Source organism: Rhinichthys klamathensis, unplaced genomic scaffold, assembly GCF_029890125.1.
Source record: "Rhinichthys klamathensis goyatoka isolate OS25496 unplaced genomic scaffold, OSU_Roscu_1.1 h1tg000011l_1, whole genome shotgun sequence".
Taxonomy (NCBI): domain Eukaryota; kingdom Metazoa; phylum Chordata; class Actinopteri; order Cypriniformes; family Leuciscidae; genus Rhinichthys; species Rhinichthys klamathensis.
In genome coordinates this window covers 1,501,030-1,516,714 of record NW_026606564.1, presented here as the reverse complement: position 1 = coordinate 1,516,714, position 15,685 = coordinate 1,501,030, and the positions used below count along the sequence as shown (strand labels likewise).

At 37.6% G+C, this 15,685-nt stretch overlaps 2 protein-coding genes across 3 annotated transcripts in view; one reads left to right on the top strand and one right to left on the bottom strand.

Annotated features, from left to right (window-relative positions):
- On the bottom strand, window positions 1-3,075 carry LOC130101484 (doublesex- and mab-3-related transcription factor 1-like). Its single transcript, XM_056267241.1, has 3 exons — window positions 2,476-3,075; window positions 1,227-1,465; window positions 1-120 (listed from the first exon to the last, which is right to left on the bottom strand). The coding sequence occupies exons 1-3, from the start codon at window positions 2,945-2,947 to the stop codon at window positions 1-3; spliced, it is 831 nt and encodes a 276-aa protein (XP_056123216.1). The 5' UTR covers window positions 2,948-3,075.
- A 2,443-nt stretch (window positions 3,076-5,518) lies between these two features.
- The window catches only part of LOC130096897 (low-density lipoprotein receptor-related protein 8-like), an 87,365-nt gene continuing 77,198 nt past the window's right edge, over window positions 5,519-15,685 (top strand). For both annotated transcript variants that reach the window (XM_056263598.1, XM_056263590.1), the window contains exons 1-2: window positions 5,519-5,791; window positions 6,314-6,445. In XM_056263598.1, coding sequence (XP_056119573.1) covers window positions 5,725-5,791; window positions 6,314-6,445 — 199 coding nt within the window. In that variant the 5' untranslated portion in view covers window positions 5,519-5,724. The remainder of the gene's footprint in view (window positions 5,792-6,313; window positions 6,446-15,685) is intronic.

Below are 15,685 nucleotides of genomic sequence, written 5' to 3'. Positions count from 1 at the left end.
TTAATCTTTAATACCTTTAATGGGAGGAACCTCAGATCTTCCTTGCTCTCCGTTCATGTGACACTGTGAATGGTGGTAACGTTCGTCTCTCAGCCCTGGATATGGGAGGTACGGACTATACTGAGGAACATGGAGCAAACACAAGGACAGGACATTCAGACTTAGCATAAATGCAACAGCAGGGTTTGGTGTGAAAATCTGGAATGGACCGAAACGTTAAAGGAATGTTCATAAACATGATCTTCCTCTTGATTTACACTCTTCCCAAATGTTCGATTTATTCAGCTGTAGCCTGACGCTGCAGGACTGCCTTCTGCAGATAATGGAAAATGAAGTTAGTAGAAAAAGGACATCAAATAAGTTAAACTAGCTTTGGGGTTTCAAGGTTGTTGTTGTTTTTTACCTCTCACATACTGTAAGGCGACTAGATAACGGGGAATAAGAAATAGACATAATTTCTCTCTTTTTTTTTTGTTGAAGCGAGAGCAGCCCAAAGTATTCTTGTGACAGTGAAGCCCTTTGATCAGAAGTTTGGGTGAAGAGATTAAAAAGTTATATGTAAGTGTAATAATATATATTTTTTAACAATTACACTATGATTCAAAAGTTAGGGTTGGTAATGTTTTTGAAAGAAGTCTCTTATGCTCACCAAAGCTGTATTTATTTGATCAAAAATACAGTAAAACAGTACTATTGTGAAATATTACAATTTAAAATATCAGTTTTCTATTTGGATATATTTTAAAGTGTAATTTATTGCTGTGATGTAAAGCTGAATTTTCATCAGTCTTCAGTGTCACATGATCCTTCAGAAATCATTATTATTATGATGTTCTGCTCAAGAAACATTTATTATTATTACCAATGTTGAAACCAGCTGTGCTCTTTAATATTTTTGCCATGATCCCATTTTTCCAAGATTCTTTGATGAATGGAAAGTTTAAAAGAACATTTATTTGAAACAGAAATCTTTTTGTAACATTATTACCGTAATGTTAACTGTCACTTTTGATCCATTTAATTCCTCCTTAAGGAATAAAAGTATTAATTTTTTTAAATCCTTACCCTAAAATAGTGTATCAAAAGACTTAAGTCACATAACAGATTTTGTGCTAACTCTCACATTGTGATTATGATGGACAAAGTTGCCTTTCTCCAAGTAACAAGATAGTTTGTAGGCATTTTCATGAGCGCCATTGCAGAACAATCATGCCTGTGGAACATACCTGCAATTCCCGACTCTCCGGTGGATAAGACAGCGCTCCTGGTGGATAGGGAACAAATCCAACATGTTCCCTGAAGGCTCCTGGTGCCGGTGGTCTCAGGCTCACCAGCACCGCCGGGAACATGTATCGGTCCGTGTACTGCGGGTGCATGGGAACAGGGATTGCGAACATCTCTGCTGGATACATTTGCCCAGGGTATGCCTCTGTAATTATGTACTCTCCAGGAAAAGGTGGTGAATCTGTGGATATATGCAGTAGTAGGCTAAACAACATTCGGTTATGCTTTCAAATAACTTTTAAAACATTTGCACACTTCATTCAATCCTTAGAAGATGTATTCATTACACTGTAAAAAATGTTTTGGCATGTAACTAATAATTTAGTTAATTATTACTAGTTAAAACTAATGGACTAATTAGTTAAAATAACTAATTTTAACTAATATTATGCAAATAAAAAGTTAAATGGGTGAGACTATACAGCCAATAGACCGGAAGTCCCGCCTTACAGTTAAAAGAGTCAGCCAATCATCTTTTCTTCATAGAGACACTGCCTGTTTGTTTAAAAATATAATTGTCTTTTCTGACCCTAAATGTGATCAAACTGAATATAAGACATTTATAATACATTTTACGGAACCCTGATTAGGTTACAAACCATCTTTTTTAAAAGTAAATAGTGCCTATTTATGTATTTATTTTCAACAATAGCTACTATAAAGTGCATTTGCAATGGATGAAAAGTTCATTAGATTTTGATTCATTTGATTTCTATTACATGAAATTGTACATGGAATGTAAACTATACTGATCCCTTTTTAATCATAGTATTAATGTTTCCTATAAGTGTTCAGGTCTATTATATAATGTTTTACTTATGTACATAACAGTTAGCAGCTACAGATTTAGAAACGCGCTGTACTAACAGTCGTTGGGTGTAGCCTAGTGGTTAAATAGAGTGGTGCAGGTGTGACATCACTTTGTAGGCCAAAACGCAGAAACGAGTAGCACTAAGCATTTTAGGTAGCTTGATGTAAAATGTCAATTGTACGCTTTTCTGAAAGTTTAATAAAAATAAAAATAAATAAAAATATATATATTTTAAAAAGTTAGCATTTTACCACTTCAGGCGAGCTGCCGGTTGGCCTGCAAAGTGACGTCATACCTGCACCAGGCTATTTAAACATAAAGGTTATAGTTGAAATAAAATAATTACTAATTAGAAATTAAGGTTTTATAGCTGCACAAACCTCCAAGAGCGCCGCTCGGTCCCGCGGGTGTCTTCAGATCACAATAAACCGCGCCCGAGTTAACGGGACCGCGGAGGTCAGTGTACGTTGTATCACTTGTGGCGTGTCGAGTAACGGGCGCATTGATAGCATTAATCTTTCTAGCGCTGACGTCGGTTTCGCCGTTCACTCCGTTAGTTGAAGTATTATTACCCGTTTTTCTCTCAGATAGAGCGGTCTGCTCGGGACGGTCGGTAGCCGGTGACTCGTGTCCCTGAACGGATTTGATCCGTCTTTGAGATGCTAGGATTTTCGTCCGCTCGTTGATGAGAGCACACTTCCAGCACACGCACTGCCTGAACTGACATTTTCCCGAATGGCCTTTTAACAGCACTACGAAGCCGTGGTTACGGCATCTCGCGCACTTCGGACTGCGCGCGGCTTTGCCTGCCGTTATTCGATCATTCGGTGCCGCTGCTGAAATATTTGCCATAGCCAAAGACCACGAATATCAGTATCACTGAAATATGAAATAAATGTGTCACATTTGAAATAAATTTCGTTTGCAAGGGGTGTGTCCTCCAAACTCTTGAATTTGGCTGAAACGATTCACGTGATGCTAAGTGGCTACACTTTCCCACGCTCGTCTAGACTCCGGGGAATTCCCCTAAAGCCAGGTGCGACTGTTCAGGTTAAACAATACTTTTGACTTGCAATTTTTACCACAAGAAGCACATTTATGACAAACTGGCAGAAATGAAAGCTTTTTATTTTATATTCGACAGAAAATAATTGAAATATGATTAATGTGGATTATACAATTGGGCTTGTGTAACTAGAAATATCTGACCGTAAGGTTCAAGCAGGGTATGTGATAAAAACAAAAATATGATAAAGACATCTTCAAAAGTTCAAAAACATCGCAGTTTTGTTTGCTTGTGTTGTGAGAAAACAACAGAATAAAGTTTTTGCAGATTCCATTGTCCATTGTAGGCCTACTGACTGACCTACAAATCTGCATGCAGACACGACAACCAACTTTGCACATTCATTTATAGATTTAACACCCAGCCCTGACCCTGGAGGATCATGTTCTGCAGAGTTCAGCTCCAACCAGTTCCAACACACTTTCCTAGACATTTCTAGATATTATGATTTCTATTCTATTCCGGTTGGTAACCAGATGGTTGACGCCACCAATTAACTTCCATGTAGGAAAAAAAAAATACTATGGATGTCAATGGGTGCCGTCAACTATTTGGTTATTTTTTTGGAAAGGCGGGCAATCGGGCAACCCAGTTAAATCCTGACATATTCATCTAATTACTCTGTTACACAGAGCTTTAAAAAGGTAACAGAATCCAGTCTTTTGGTTTCAGTTTGGTTTCACTGGGCTACTCTAGTTCACAAAATGCAGCATCTAATTGTTCCTCATTCATTTACAAAATATCAGATGAAAAGAAAACGTATAATTGATTTATTTGAATACATGTATATTCTGATAGGTGCAATTAGGTAAAAAAACATTTTTTTTCAAGTATCTGCTCAAACATTTTTTTTAAACTTGTTCCATTCATTTTCTTTCAGTGGCATTTTGTGTGTATCCCTAAAGTGGATTGGCTGCCAGTTTACATAATCTGGTTACATGCCAGGTTCATGACAATAGGGTCTTTGCCCCTGTACATTTACTTTGTTGTGGTTGGCTACATTCACAGTTAAGCAGTCGGGGGAGGGGGTTGAGTTCAGCCCCATCTTACTGCTATTAAAATGACTGATTATCCTGTCAGGGTCGCTCTGGCCTAGTTTTGACTGACAGAATTGTTCATGCTGGCACAGTGCCACAGATGCAGTCTATATTACTGTAACTCTTTTACAAGGTCACCTAACCCCATTATCCTAATAAGCGGGTTATAATTAATGCAATTTAAAAACTGATCATCTCATACTTTTTCTGCCTTGCTTCCTTTCTGTAAATTGCTTCAGGGTGATTCGCTTTTTGAGGATATGCATGTGAACATACTGGAGGGGTGGTGCTATGTTTCATGAGATTTTTAGGCTAAGGGGGCGGGGTGTTTACACGACACCGTTTTCGACTAAAGACTTTTTATGCGTTTTGGACGTTCTTTTACACGGCAAGCGTTTTGGAGGCCTGAAAACGCAAACTACAATAACACGAATTTGTGAAAACGGTGATGTCATGCGCATGCGTGTTACGTGTTCAGTCTATAGGGATCTCCCAGTCACGTGACCCCTAGCCGCCCGCGCGTCAGCCATTTTCACGGAATACATCCGTCAGCTACTCAGTGGCAATGGCCGTGGGTAATATATATTATTAGTATATTATTATAATATAATTAATAATAATATTATACGCGACGAGTTGTATTATCACCGGCGGTTTAGCATTTTCTATACCGTCAAGATGGCTGCTCCAAATGGCGTGACGTCACGCGGGACGACCCTATAGGCGCGTAGTGTATCTTTACAAAGTGACATCGCCAACTACTGGCCTGGCAGCAGAATACAGCGTTTAGTTGTTTCGGGATCTGTGTGAACGGGATCGTTTTGACATCATTGTTGTCAGTACACACAAACGTTCCTGTTTTTAGTACATCGTTGTCATGTAAACGTACCCTTATTTGTCCATGCACTCAATGTCTGTTTTCAATGTATCTATTTGGAAATTCACAGGAAAAACGATATAATATATAGATTAAATGAACTGTAGGCCTACTGTTAGTCACTTTAGCATCAGTCAAATTAATAAATACAATGAAATTTATTAGTCTTGCCAAAAATCTCTAGACCAACCATTCATTCATTCATAACAGTTAGCCACATGTTACTCTTTTTATAAATATATATATAAAAATGAAACAATAATGTTATATATATAATATGTAACAGACGTAAATGTAAACACTATTTTAAATAAAAAGAAAATATTCATTTTTATATAAAATATATTCTGGCTGGCTAAATAAATAAATAAAATTGGGGAACTTGTAAAAGGTTTTAAATGATGATAAAAAAAATCTCTACAATATTAATAATATCATGATTGTTATTGCTTTGACTCCATCATGCCTCATATTCTATCTAGTATATGTTTAATGGCACACTACCCTTCAGTGCAGTTATTCATACTCGCTTACGTTTGATGTCGTCATTGATTCAAATTGCCAGTGAATCTATTGGAGATTCAGTGAAGGAGCGACGCCATCCGGACACGCTTTTGTTTGTGGATGAACACTCCAACCCGTTTCGGAAATGTGGACAGAAATTGGGAAATTATTATTTTTTCATTTCTTACTTTCGGAATTATACTTAGCAAAAGGTTTGTTGTATTCTGTTTTTTTCGGACGTGAAATAATCAGAAGCCTTTTTAATAGACTGTGTGAATGATGCCGTGTTGGTTATTTCGTGGATGCGCGAGACGAAACACTTGTTCTACGCGGGCAGCCTTGTTTCCACATTTCTATAAACACACACAACACTTGATTAAAAATCTAGTTTGCACGAGTAAAATATTAAAGGTTGATGATGCGGCAGCATGGATTTATTGTTTCATATTCGTACCCATCCTAACAGAAACATTTTTGTCTGAAATAGGAATGAAAGAAAGGTTTGAGTGTTTTTTTTTTTTCGTTTTCTTTGTCATGGCTTCATTGAAGTGCGCGTGTAGTACTAGATTTGCTGGTCAAAGCACATTGTGTTTGGATTTGCTCGGTTCAGTCATGTGTTATTGTTCAGTAGTAGATATTTTGCGCTCCTTTCATGTAGCTAATGGTTGCAGGTTATAATGGTTTGAGTGGAAGAGCAAATGCTCGACTGTAATTCTCTTCACTGTCGTTCTCAGGTACCGAAACTGGCACTGAGACGGAGTGCGAGGATGGACAGTTTCAGTGTAACAACATGAGATGTATTCCCACCATATGGAGATGCGATGATGATGATGACTGCTCTGACAACAGCGATGAGGAGAACTGCCGTGAGTAACGTTTACTCTCACTGACACACACACACACACATGTGTGTGGGAACAGCAGCCGTGCAGAACGAGATGTCAAAATCAGCCCTCGCACCAAAGCATTACTTCTTTGTTTGAGTGACTTTTGAGCTTTTCAAATAATAACTGATTAGCATCAAAAGCTATAATCAATTATTTCAAAAGCCTTTTTGAATTATTTTCATGTTAGTGAATGAGTAATAGGGGATTGTTGTTGTCACACTCTTCACTCCAGTTATTCTTCACAGAATATTTGTTAAATGTTCAATCATTCAAAACAACAATATTGTGAAATATCATCACAATTTAAAATGTAATTTATTCCTGTGATGGTAAAGCTGTAGTTTCAGCATCATTACTCCAGTCTTCAGTGTCACATGATCCTTCAGAAATCATTTAATGCTCAAGCAAACAAACAATTCTTATTATTATCAATGTTGGAAACAGACAGTTGTGCTGCTTAATATGGAAACTGATGTTTTTTTTTTGAAGGATCCTTTAATGAATAGAAAGTTCCAAAGAACAGCATTAATTTGAAATAGAAAACCTTTGTAACATTATAAATGTATTTACCTCTCACTTTAGATCAATTTAATGCTTCCTAACTGGAATAAAGTGTTAATTTCTTTAAAAAATGTATTACTGACCACAAACTTTTGAACAGTAGTGTATATTTAACAATACCACCATTATCCGTTTGCATGTTTACATACCAAGATCATTCACTGTATTTTATATGTATTTCATTAATGCAGAGTAACTGTAACTGAACAGTGAAGAGTACCTGAAACTTATTGCATCTGATTTGACTGTTTTTGGAGCATAATATGCAAACAAAAAACGGTGGAATTCATCCAGCAAGGCATTCCATGCATCATTCTTTCATTAGGTGGTTAATTGCAGTACAAGCACAGGCCATGCATATGTGTTCTGTTCAGTAACTTTTCCCCTATTTGTCAAGTGCGTCTTGCCTCGTTGCATCGGGTTATTTCCAGTGGCTCTAAGCTGAAAACAGGCCAAAAGGAGTGCTTGTTTTCCTAAGCAGTTTATGTGTCACCGCATCATGGGCCTGTTGAGTTTACTGTTTTGACTGATCCTTCAATTGCTCTCAACAAAGGGCAGTCATGCAGTCTGAAGTTATTGTATCCAAGCTATGTAACACGTCCATGTGGGATCCTATCTGTCAGAACAGGAAATATGTTTTTCTCTCCACTTTATTCAATAACCTGTATTACAAAATTAGGTTTTTTTTTTGTCTGAACAACAAAACAGCTGAATTTATGTATAAGATATTAATACAAATATGCATTTATAATGATATATTTATAGTTTTTATTTACATTTATTTTATAGAACAGAATGAAAATGAAGCTATTTAAAACCGAGCTTGGTTTTCTGGCGTTACAAGTACATAACTATATTCTTGATCCTGATCTACAGTATAATTCCACACCTTGTTTCAACAACTATTGGCACAGACAGAGCTGACCTCCGCCCTAACGGATTCCCCTGATGCTCCTCCGTCCAACCCCCCCCGTGTCCCTTTTATCCTCCCCCTACACCACCATCCCAACCCCCATGTCAAATCCAACAGATACATCTGCACACTGTCTATACATCCGCCTCTAATGCATGACAAGGCCATGCGTATGTGTAAAAACGTCTGCGTGTTCATGATTAAAATGATTCGTGACCTGCCCTCTCCATAGTGCAGATGCAGCCGTTTGATCATGTGTCATGAAGATGAGTCATATTTGTCAGGCTTATTGAGTGCTGAACTGTCTTTCTGCAGTATGAAATGATTAATAATCTGAAACTAAGAGCGTAAATTGCGTCAGAAGTGATAATTGTGATAAGCAGCACATTAAGTATAGAAGCGGCTTTGCTTTAGGACCCAGATTTTACTTTGAGGGTATCATTGAGTGTACTCAAAATGAACAAAAATGTCTTAGTCAAAAATCCAACATAGAAATACATTACTATTACTTTTGGCCCATTTTTGGGTCCCGAAGAACCATACGGTAGAGTACAGTAATAGTGATTTATGCAGCTTGCTCAGTTTTTTAGTTAGAATATTTGATAATTTGAATATATATAAGTATATATATAAATTCTTTCATGCAACTCTAGATGGCGCAGGCTTCTTTTCTTAATCTGCTTACAATCACATCATTCTCTATTGGGCACAGCTGATTGGTTCCTGCTGTATCAGTAGCCAATGACCTCGCTGCTCAACCTTCAAATACTTGGTTAGCATTGCCTTAGCAGTTGCAGCACGCTTTTAGAAACCCTCCATCTTCCCCAGCTCCACCTGTACAGATCTGCTACGGGTAATTCATGTATGCTAATTTGTACAGCAGCAGCATGTCTTACTCGCTCACAGCAGCAGCAATAACAACAGCAGCGTAGCAGATCTGTTCTGCCAAGACCAAACATATCAGTCACATTGTCATATCCATTACCATACCAAACACTCTGAGAGTTGCCATTACAGAAAAATGTATATACACTACTGTTAAAAGTTTGGGGTCAGTACGATTTTTTGTTTAAGGAAGTTAATACTTTTATTCAGAGGGATGCTTTAAACTGATCAAAAGTGACAGTAAAGACAAGATATTTTTATTTGAATTAAATGCTGTTCTTTTGAACTTGCAGCAGCCATTTTCAAATGTGTGTGATAATAAGAAATGTTTCTGCTGAAAATTCAGCCTTGCCATCACACTAATAACTTATTTGTTTTTAAATTTATTAAAATAGAAAACAGTTATTTTAAATTGTAAGAATATTTCACAATATTACAGTTTTTTTTTTTTTTTTTTTTGGAAAATCAAATAAATGTTGACTTGGCAAGCAGCGAGAATGACCCATAGTTGTTTATCATACAAAAACATTGTCATTTATTACTATTACTTTTGGCACGTTTTTGGTTCCTGAAGCACCATATGGTAGACTATAGTAATTTCTTCAGCAATCTACATCCTCGAGTGTTTTCTTATCAGATTTTTTGGCGATATGACTGGACACATGGACATTTGATCCTGATCCAAAAATCAACACCTTGTTCCACTAAAAACTGGCACAGAAACAAAGTGTTGAGCCCTGCCAATATTGTTGATCCAACATATTAACCTCTTTTTATTTAAAATTCCTACAAAATGTTCTCCCATATTTTCCTCATTATCATCCAAAGGGAAGGAAACCAGCCAGAATGATTCATAAAACAATACATTTTCACACCATACGTGTTGCGTATGCGGAAACGAGCATTCTCTTTTTGTCAAGAGCAAAGCGTTTTAATTTATTTTAAAGCTGTGCCAATTTTGGGAGGTGATTTTGTATATACAATAACGACAGAGGAGGCAGGAAGGCTTCCTTCGTCTCAGACTCAGTGCCAATCATAATGTGAATGTTCACATGCGTTTCTGTTTCATGCTGCGTCAGAAAAACATAATTTCCAAACGATCCTGAATGTAAAATTTAACGGCACTGATTGGCTGTTTCAAACAGGTTCACAGGAATGCTTACAAAGAAGTCCAGTGATACACTGTAACTAATAGCGAATGGCAGGTGATACTGAAATACAGCCCTTTTACTATCACTGTAGCACCGCAACCCCACACGGCCTCGGCACAGCTGTAGCCCCCATCTGTGGGCACCTCAAGAGGCTTTTCCCTCCATCTACCAAAAAAAAAAAAAAACTTTTGTATTTGGCTTGAGTGCGAGCCCTGTTTGTGTGCAGACTCCCACTCATAGAATGGTGGAAAGCCACTCAAAAAGAGCCACTCACAGCAAAACCAGAGGAGAGTAAGATGTAAGATTTAACATTTTGAAGAGAATGAAAGGAAATAAGAAAACAAGAATAATTCAAAACAGAGTGGACTGAGAAATAAGATAATTTTATTGAAAAGAAAGCGTCTCTGAAGGATTTCTGTAGAAGATTGTGAAGAGCAAAGATCCTAATAAATGATAAAAGGCTCATGGGATGTCTGGATTCTTGTTATAGAGTTAGGAGACGTTCCCCATAATTTTGACTATACCGAAAAGACAATTACCAAGTTCACATTTGACACTTTCTTATTGCATGTTCCTGGTTTATTGTGCACAACGTGGTGCACGTTATTTAAAAAAAGTCTACTATTAGGAGCCTTAAGATGTTTAATGTTGCGGCATTATTTTTTGGACAATTTATTTTACCCTCAAATTCCCATTAATGTAATGAAAGAGACACGGTCTCTCATTATCCTGCTTCAGTTGAAACGCGTTATGTTGACTTCAAACAGCCTGCTTTTTGCTGTACCTCTAAGATTCTCTATATATAAATGCTTCTGTTATTGGATAATATTTGCATATAGACAGAGTTCACATTGTTAATTATCAGAATTGGCCAAATGTGTAAATATGGGTGGTTTTATGTTATTTGCTAATGGCTGCGATAGAATCATGATGGTTTGTGAATTATCATTTTTTTTACATGGCAGTTCACCCAAAATTTAAAAATCTGTCTTTTATTCATCTTCATGTTGTTCCAAAATTGTATGACTTTATTCTTTGGAACACAAAAGAAGATATTTTGAGAAATGTCTCAGTGTTTTTTGTCTATGGAATATGCTATTAGGGGCTTTCACACCGGAGGAACCTTTTCATGGTTCCTGGAACTATTGGCGAAAGTACCCGGATGTCGGCGTGTTCGCACCGCAGGAACTAGGAACGATTTTAGTTCTAGGAACTCCTTTTGGAGGAACTTATTTAGCTCATACTTCAGAGTAGGGTCTGGAACTATCCGTGACGTGAGTGAACTCCGATTGGCCGAGCGCACGTGAAACACCAGCACCCGCCATTTTTTAAAAGTCTGTGTAAACACACAGATCATAGCCTATATATTTACTCCAGAAACTAACAGTTCTATCTAATAACGTATTAGACCGGACTGTTAGACAGATCGTAAACTAATGAACACGGAGAATGCGTGAACACAGGCTCTGGTTGGCGTTCTCAGTGCCGTCAAAATAAAGGTCCGCCGTGCCGTCAAAATAAAGTCACAACAGAGTGGCTTGCGTCACTTTAGATTTCCTACTGGCGGTGCGAATGCAATCAGGAAAACGTTCCTATAGGAGAACCATTAGTTATTGGGGAACCACCCTGGTGTTCCTAGAACTACCCGTTGCGAAAGCCCCTAATGGCCACCAAAATGGTTTGGCTATCAACATTCTTCAAAATATATATTTTTTGTGTTCTGCAGAAGAAAGAAAATCATAAGGGTGACATAAGGGTGAATAAACAATGACAACATTTTCATTTTTGGGTGAACTATCACTTTAAACTGCCATAAATGGTCTTAGTAGACTGAGTCTCTGCATTTTGAACTTTAGTTTCAAAGCATTGTCTTTTAAATCCAGAATCCAGAATCCAGAATCGGTCTGTCTTCGCCGGCCAAAGATGGTCAGCGCAGACCACAACGATCTGCCCAGGTCTGTCGGTCCTGGGCGAGCCCCATCCAATTGTGTCCCAGATCTTCTTGTAACGAGTCGCGCCATCGTGTTGCAGGGTGTCCGCATGGCCGCTTGATGTCAATCGGCAACCAGACGGTGACTTCGCGCGTCCATCTTTCGTCCGTCCGCCGCATCAGGTGCCCGGCCCAGCGCTTCTTGGCCTTGTTGACCAATTCCACCGCGTCGGCCACCCTGGTCATGGCCCGCAGCTGCTCGTTGCGGACGTGGTCGATCTGTTTAACCCCGATCATGCGGCACTCGATTGCGCGTTCAGTCGCGGCCAGCTTTTCTTTTAAATGAGAAAGGAAAATCCATGATATGTCCTTTACCCAAGTTTGAGAGACACGAGCATTGAGCCACTGTGGGGTTAGTGTCTTGAGCTAACCAAGTCTCCTTATCCCTATGGCAGATTATCCGTCTGAGAGGTGTCTTCCCCTCCTGTGTCATCTGGGTTCATGAGCCTGCGCCCCGATGATGTTGCTATTAGGAACTCGGTGGTTCAAATCCACACATTATCTGTGATTAGTCAGGGTGATGCGGCGGGAAGATTAGTGGATGCTGAGCAGGAGAGCTTAACGTTGACATCAAGGAATAGCATGGAATCAGCTCATACCAATTTACCCAATGCATACCAACCAGGCTCTTTGGAAAAACGTGCCTGTGGGGACATTTCTGCACAATGAAATTACGTTGCCTCTTGCCCGTTTCGCGACAATCTCAAAGTGAAATGTCCAGTGAATGCCGCTAAAAGCTTGTTCAGTTTGATCCGAAACTGATGAACGTGAATCTGACAATGTTTGATTATTTATGTTGGTCGTTGTTGCATGTACGGCAACTCTGGAATTAAATGTAACGCTGAAAAGTGAATGCTCTATCGCGTTTGAAAATAACACCTACACTATCTTTGGAATTTTGTGTGAAAAGAAATACAAGTTGTTGGTGTTTTACTGCCTCTAGTGTTCCTTTCACCTGGAAACTGCAGTGGTTTGGATATACTGTATTGGTACGTCTTTGGAGTTTTGCAAAAATGTAGGTAGAGGCACGTTTTTCCAATGAGCTAATGTTGGACGCATAACACATATCTGTTCCGTACGTTACTGAAAAACTCTACTGATATTGTTTGAGGGCAAAGACTCAAACACTCTCCTTGAACGACACCACTGGATAAAGTTTCTTGGTGTGGTAGCGGCGAGATACAAGTCAAAGTTCACGTTAAAACCTGGCAATCACGCTATGTCTGGCTCATTACCCTGCAATTTTGATAATGCTCGCCTATCATGTTCACAAAGGTTCCACAAATCTGGGTCAGACTGTTGAAATGGACAGAATAATTGGAAAGTAAACGGCCCATCCACTGATATATCATCATCTCTTTCGGTCACATCAAAATGAATCAAAATGATCTTGAAATAATGATCTGTGAGAGAGCTGGCTTTTAGAGTATTTCATTCAGCTCTGTTAAATGAAAGCTGCACCTCGGTGCCCGTGACCATGATTGTGTTTACAGAGGCGTTATTGACTAATGGGTCAAAAATAAGGGGTCTATTAAAAATAACAGATACAGATAAATAGCATTGCTTTTTCTGTTATTGTATTTATATTGTACCATTTTATTATTAATTTAGAATCAATATGAACATGTTTACAATACATAATCTATCTATATATATATATATATATATATATATATATATATATATATATATATATATACATACACAGTATATTCAATGCATTTAGGCTTGTAGACATGGTCCTGGTCTGCTTATTGATAGAGTAACGTAAATGCAAAACTAAGTTTACATCCTATGGAAATTAATATGAATTTACATTGAACTAGTTAAAGTTAAAACCATACACACACACACACAGTGGGGACCACCACACGCCACTGCTTGAATGCCCACTAAGTCGCTTTGGATTATAGTGTCTGCCAAATGCATAAATGTAAATGATGCTGTTTATACTGGAGAAAAATGATGCCGTTTATACTGTAGGAAAAAATCTTTCAGACAGTAGGCGTCTGTTTACATTTAGGATTTTAGTCTTGTGAGAGACCATTTAATTCAAATGTATGTAATGTTTTCTATAAATCAGCTTATAGTTATTGGTGCAAAAACCAAAACAATGCATTTTGTGTGTCTGGCGACTGGTGCTACGGTCAGGTCCATTGATGTGTTTGAGAGTAAATGTCATGAAAACATGTGTAATAATCCAGCACTTAAAATGTAAGAGAAAGAAAAGTTAAAATGAAACCTATTTTTTAGGACCATCAAGATTTTTTACACTGTGACATTATTGTCTTTACAGTAAGGCAACTTAAATTCCCAAATTCTCATTACTGTACTGTATCTTGATATTTTATTTGTATTTTTTGTAATTTTCATTAATCTTAATGATGTTTTCTTATTATTATGAAGTACTTTTTCTACTGTATTACAGTAAAATGACTAATACAATGTTTTTTTTTTATTAAATCAGCATAAATCTAAGGCACTACAAAATATTAACATGATATCTAAACCTGTGTCTTTTTTTCCTCATTAAAGTAATAAGACTTCTGTTTTTTCACATTACAACAATGGGAATTTGAGGGGGAAATGTGCTTCATTGTCTTGAAAATAAAGTCACAGTACAAAAATTAGGCTTTATTTTGATATTGGGTTGAAATATGCTTTGATTTTGTGAAGGTAAAGGAATTTCATTGAGATGGAGTGTGTTTTGAGGTAAATCAGGTTATGATTATAGCGTTTGTGCCGTTTTGCCGCTCACATGTAATTGCAAAGAATTTGCAGTGATTATTCTCTGATCCATGTTATTAGCTTTAGCCATTCAAAATCAATAAAACTATGAGCTTCATAACGCACAGATCAGTGTAGCTATGCTGAACGGTTGTGTTTTTAGCATCACTGACTACCATCTGTGTTATTTCTCTGATTTTATACAATAATGGAAATTTAGCTCAAAATACCATTATTATCTTCTGACATTGATTGTCCCTCTTGAAATCCTTTGTTTCATTACTGATATGAATTGAAATGAAACGATAGAGATAAAACTGCCGACAGACTAGAGAGAATGTAATATCTCAATGATGACAGAATTTTTCAATTCTTTTGAGATAAAGAAAATTATAACTGTTCTCCACAACTCAGCAGACATCAAAGACTGACTACTACAGTCTATTATGAGAGCACACTATCTGATGGCTCAGTCTGTCCACTCAGTATTTGTTAACTATTGCGCTTAACAGGAATCTATAATACTGTTCTGCTTAAATGCTTTTTTCTGTCACATTATTGAAGAGATGCAACAGGTTTCTGGCTATGAATTAATACACGCCTCTTATTGACATTTTTGCTTTTAGTGTAGAAAGGTAAATTACTTCTCACTGAAAACGTACATGTACCATCGGGACTATTTAGAAAAGAGTTTCATCATTGTAATGCCTTCTCTGATTTTTGTGTGGCACAGCAGCACACTGGAAAGCAATCTAACTACGTATTGTCTCTTTATTTCCACAATATTGACTTATTGGGCATATGCTAATGAGGGCCAGCCGGAAAACTACATTGCTTTGCACATCTGAATTACTGTGACTCAGCAGAACATAGCCATATAAATGGCCTAATCCTGACTGACCCATTTAGTATTAATGCTAAATGAACGGTATGTCTGCGACTGTGGCACATTGTTGCTAGCGGGCTTAATTATGTAAGTGAAAAAGAGCTTC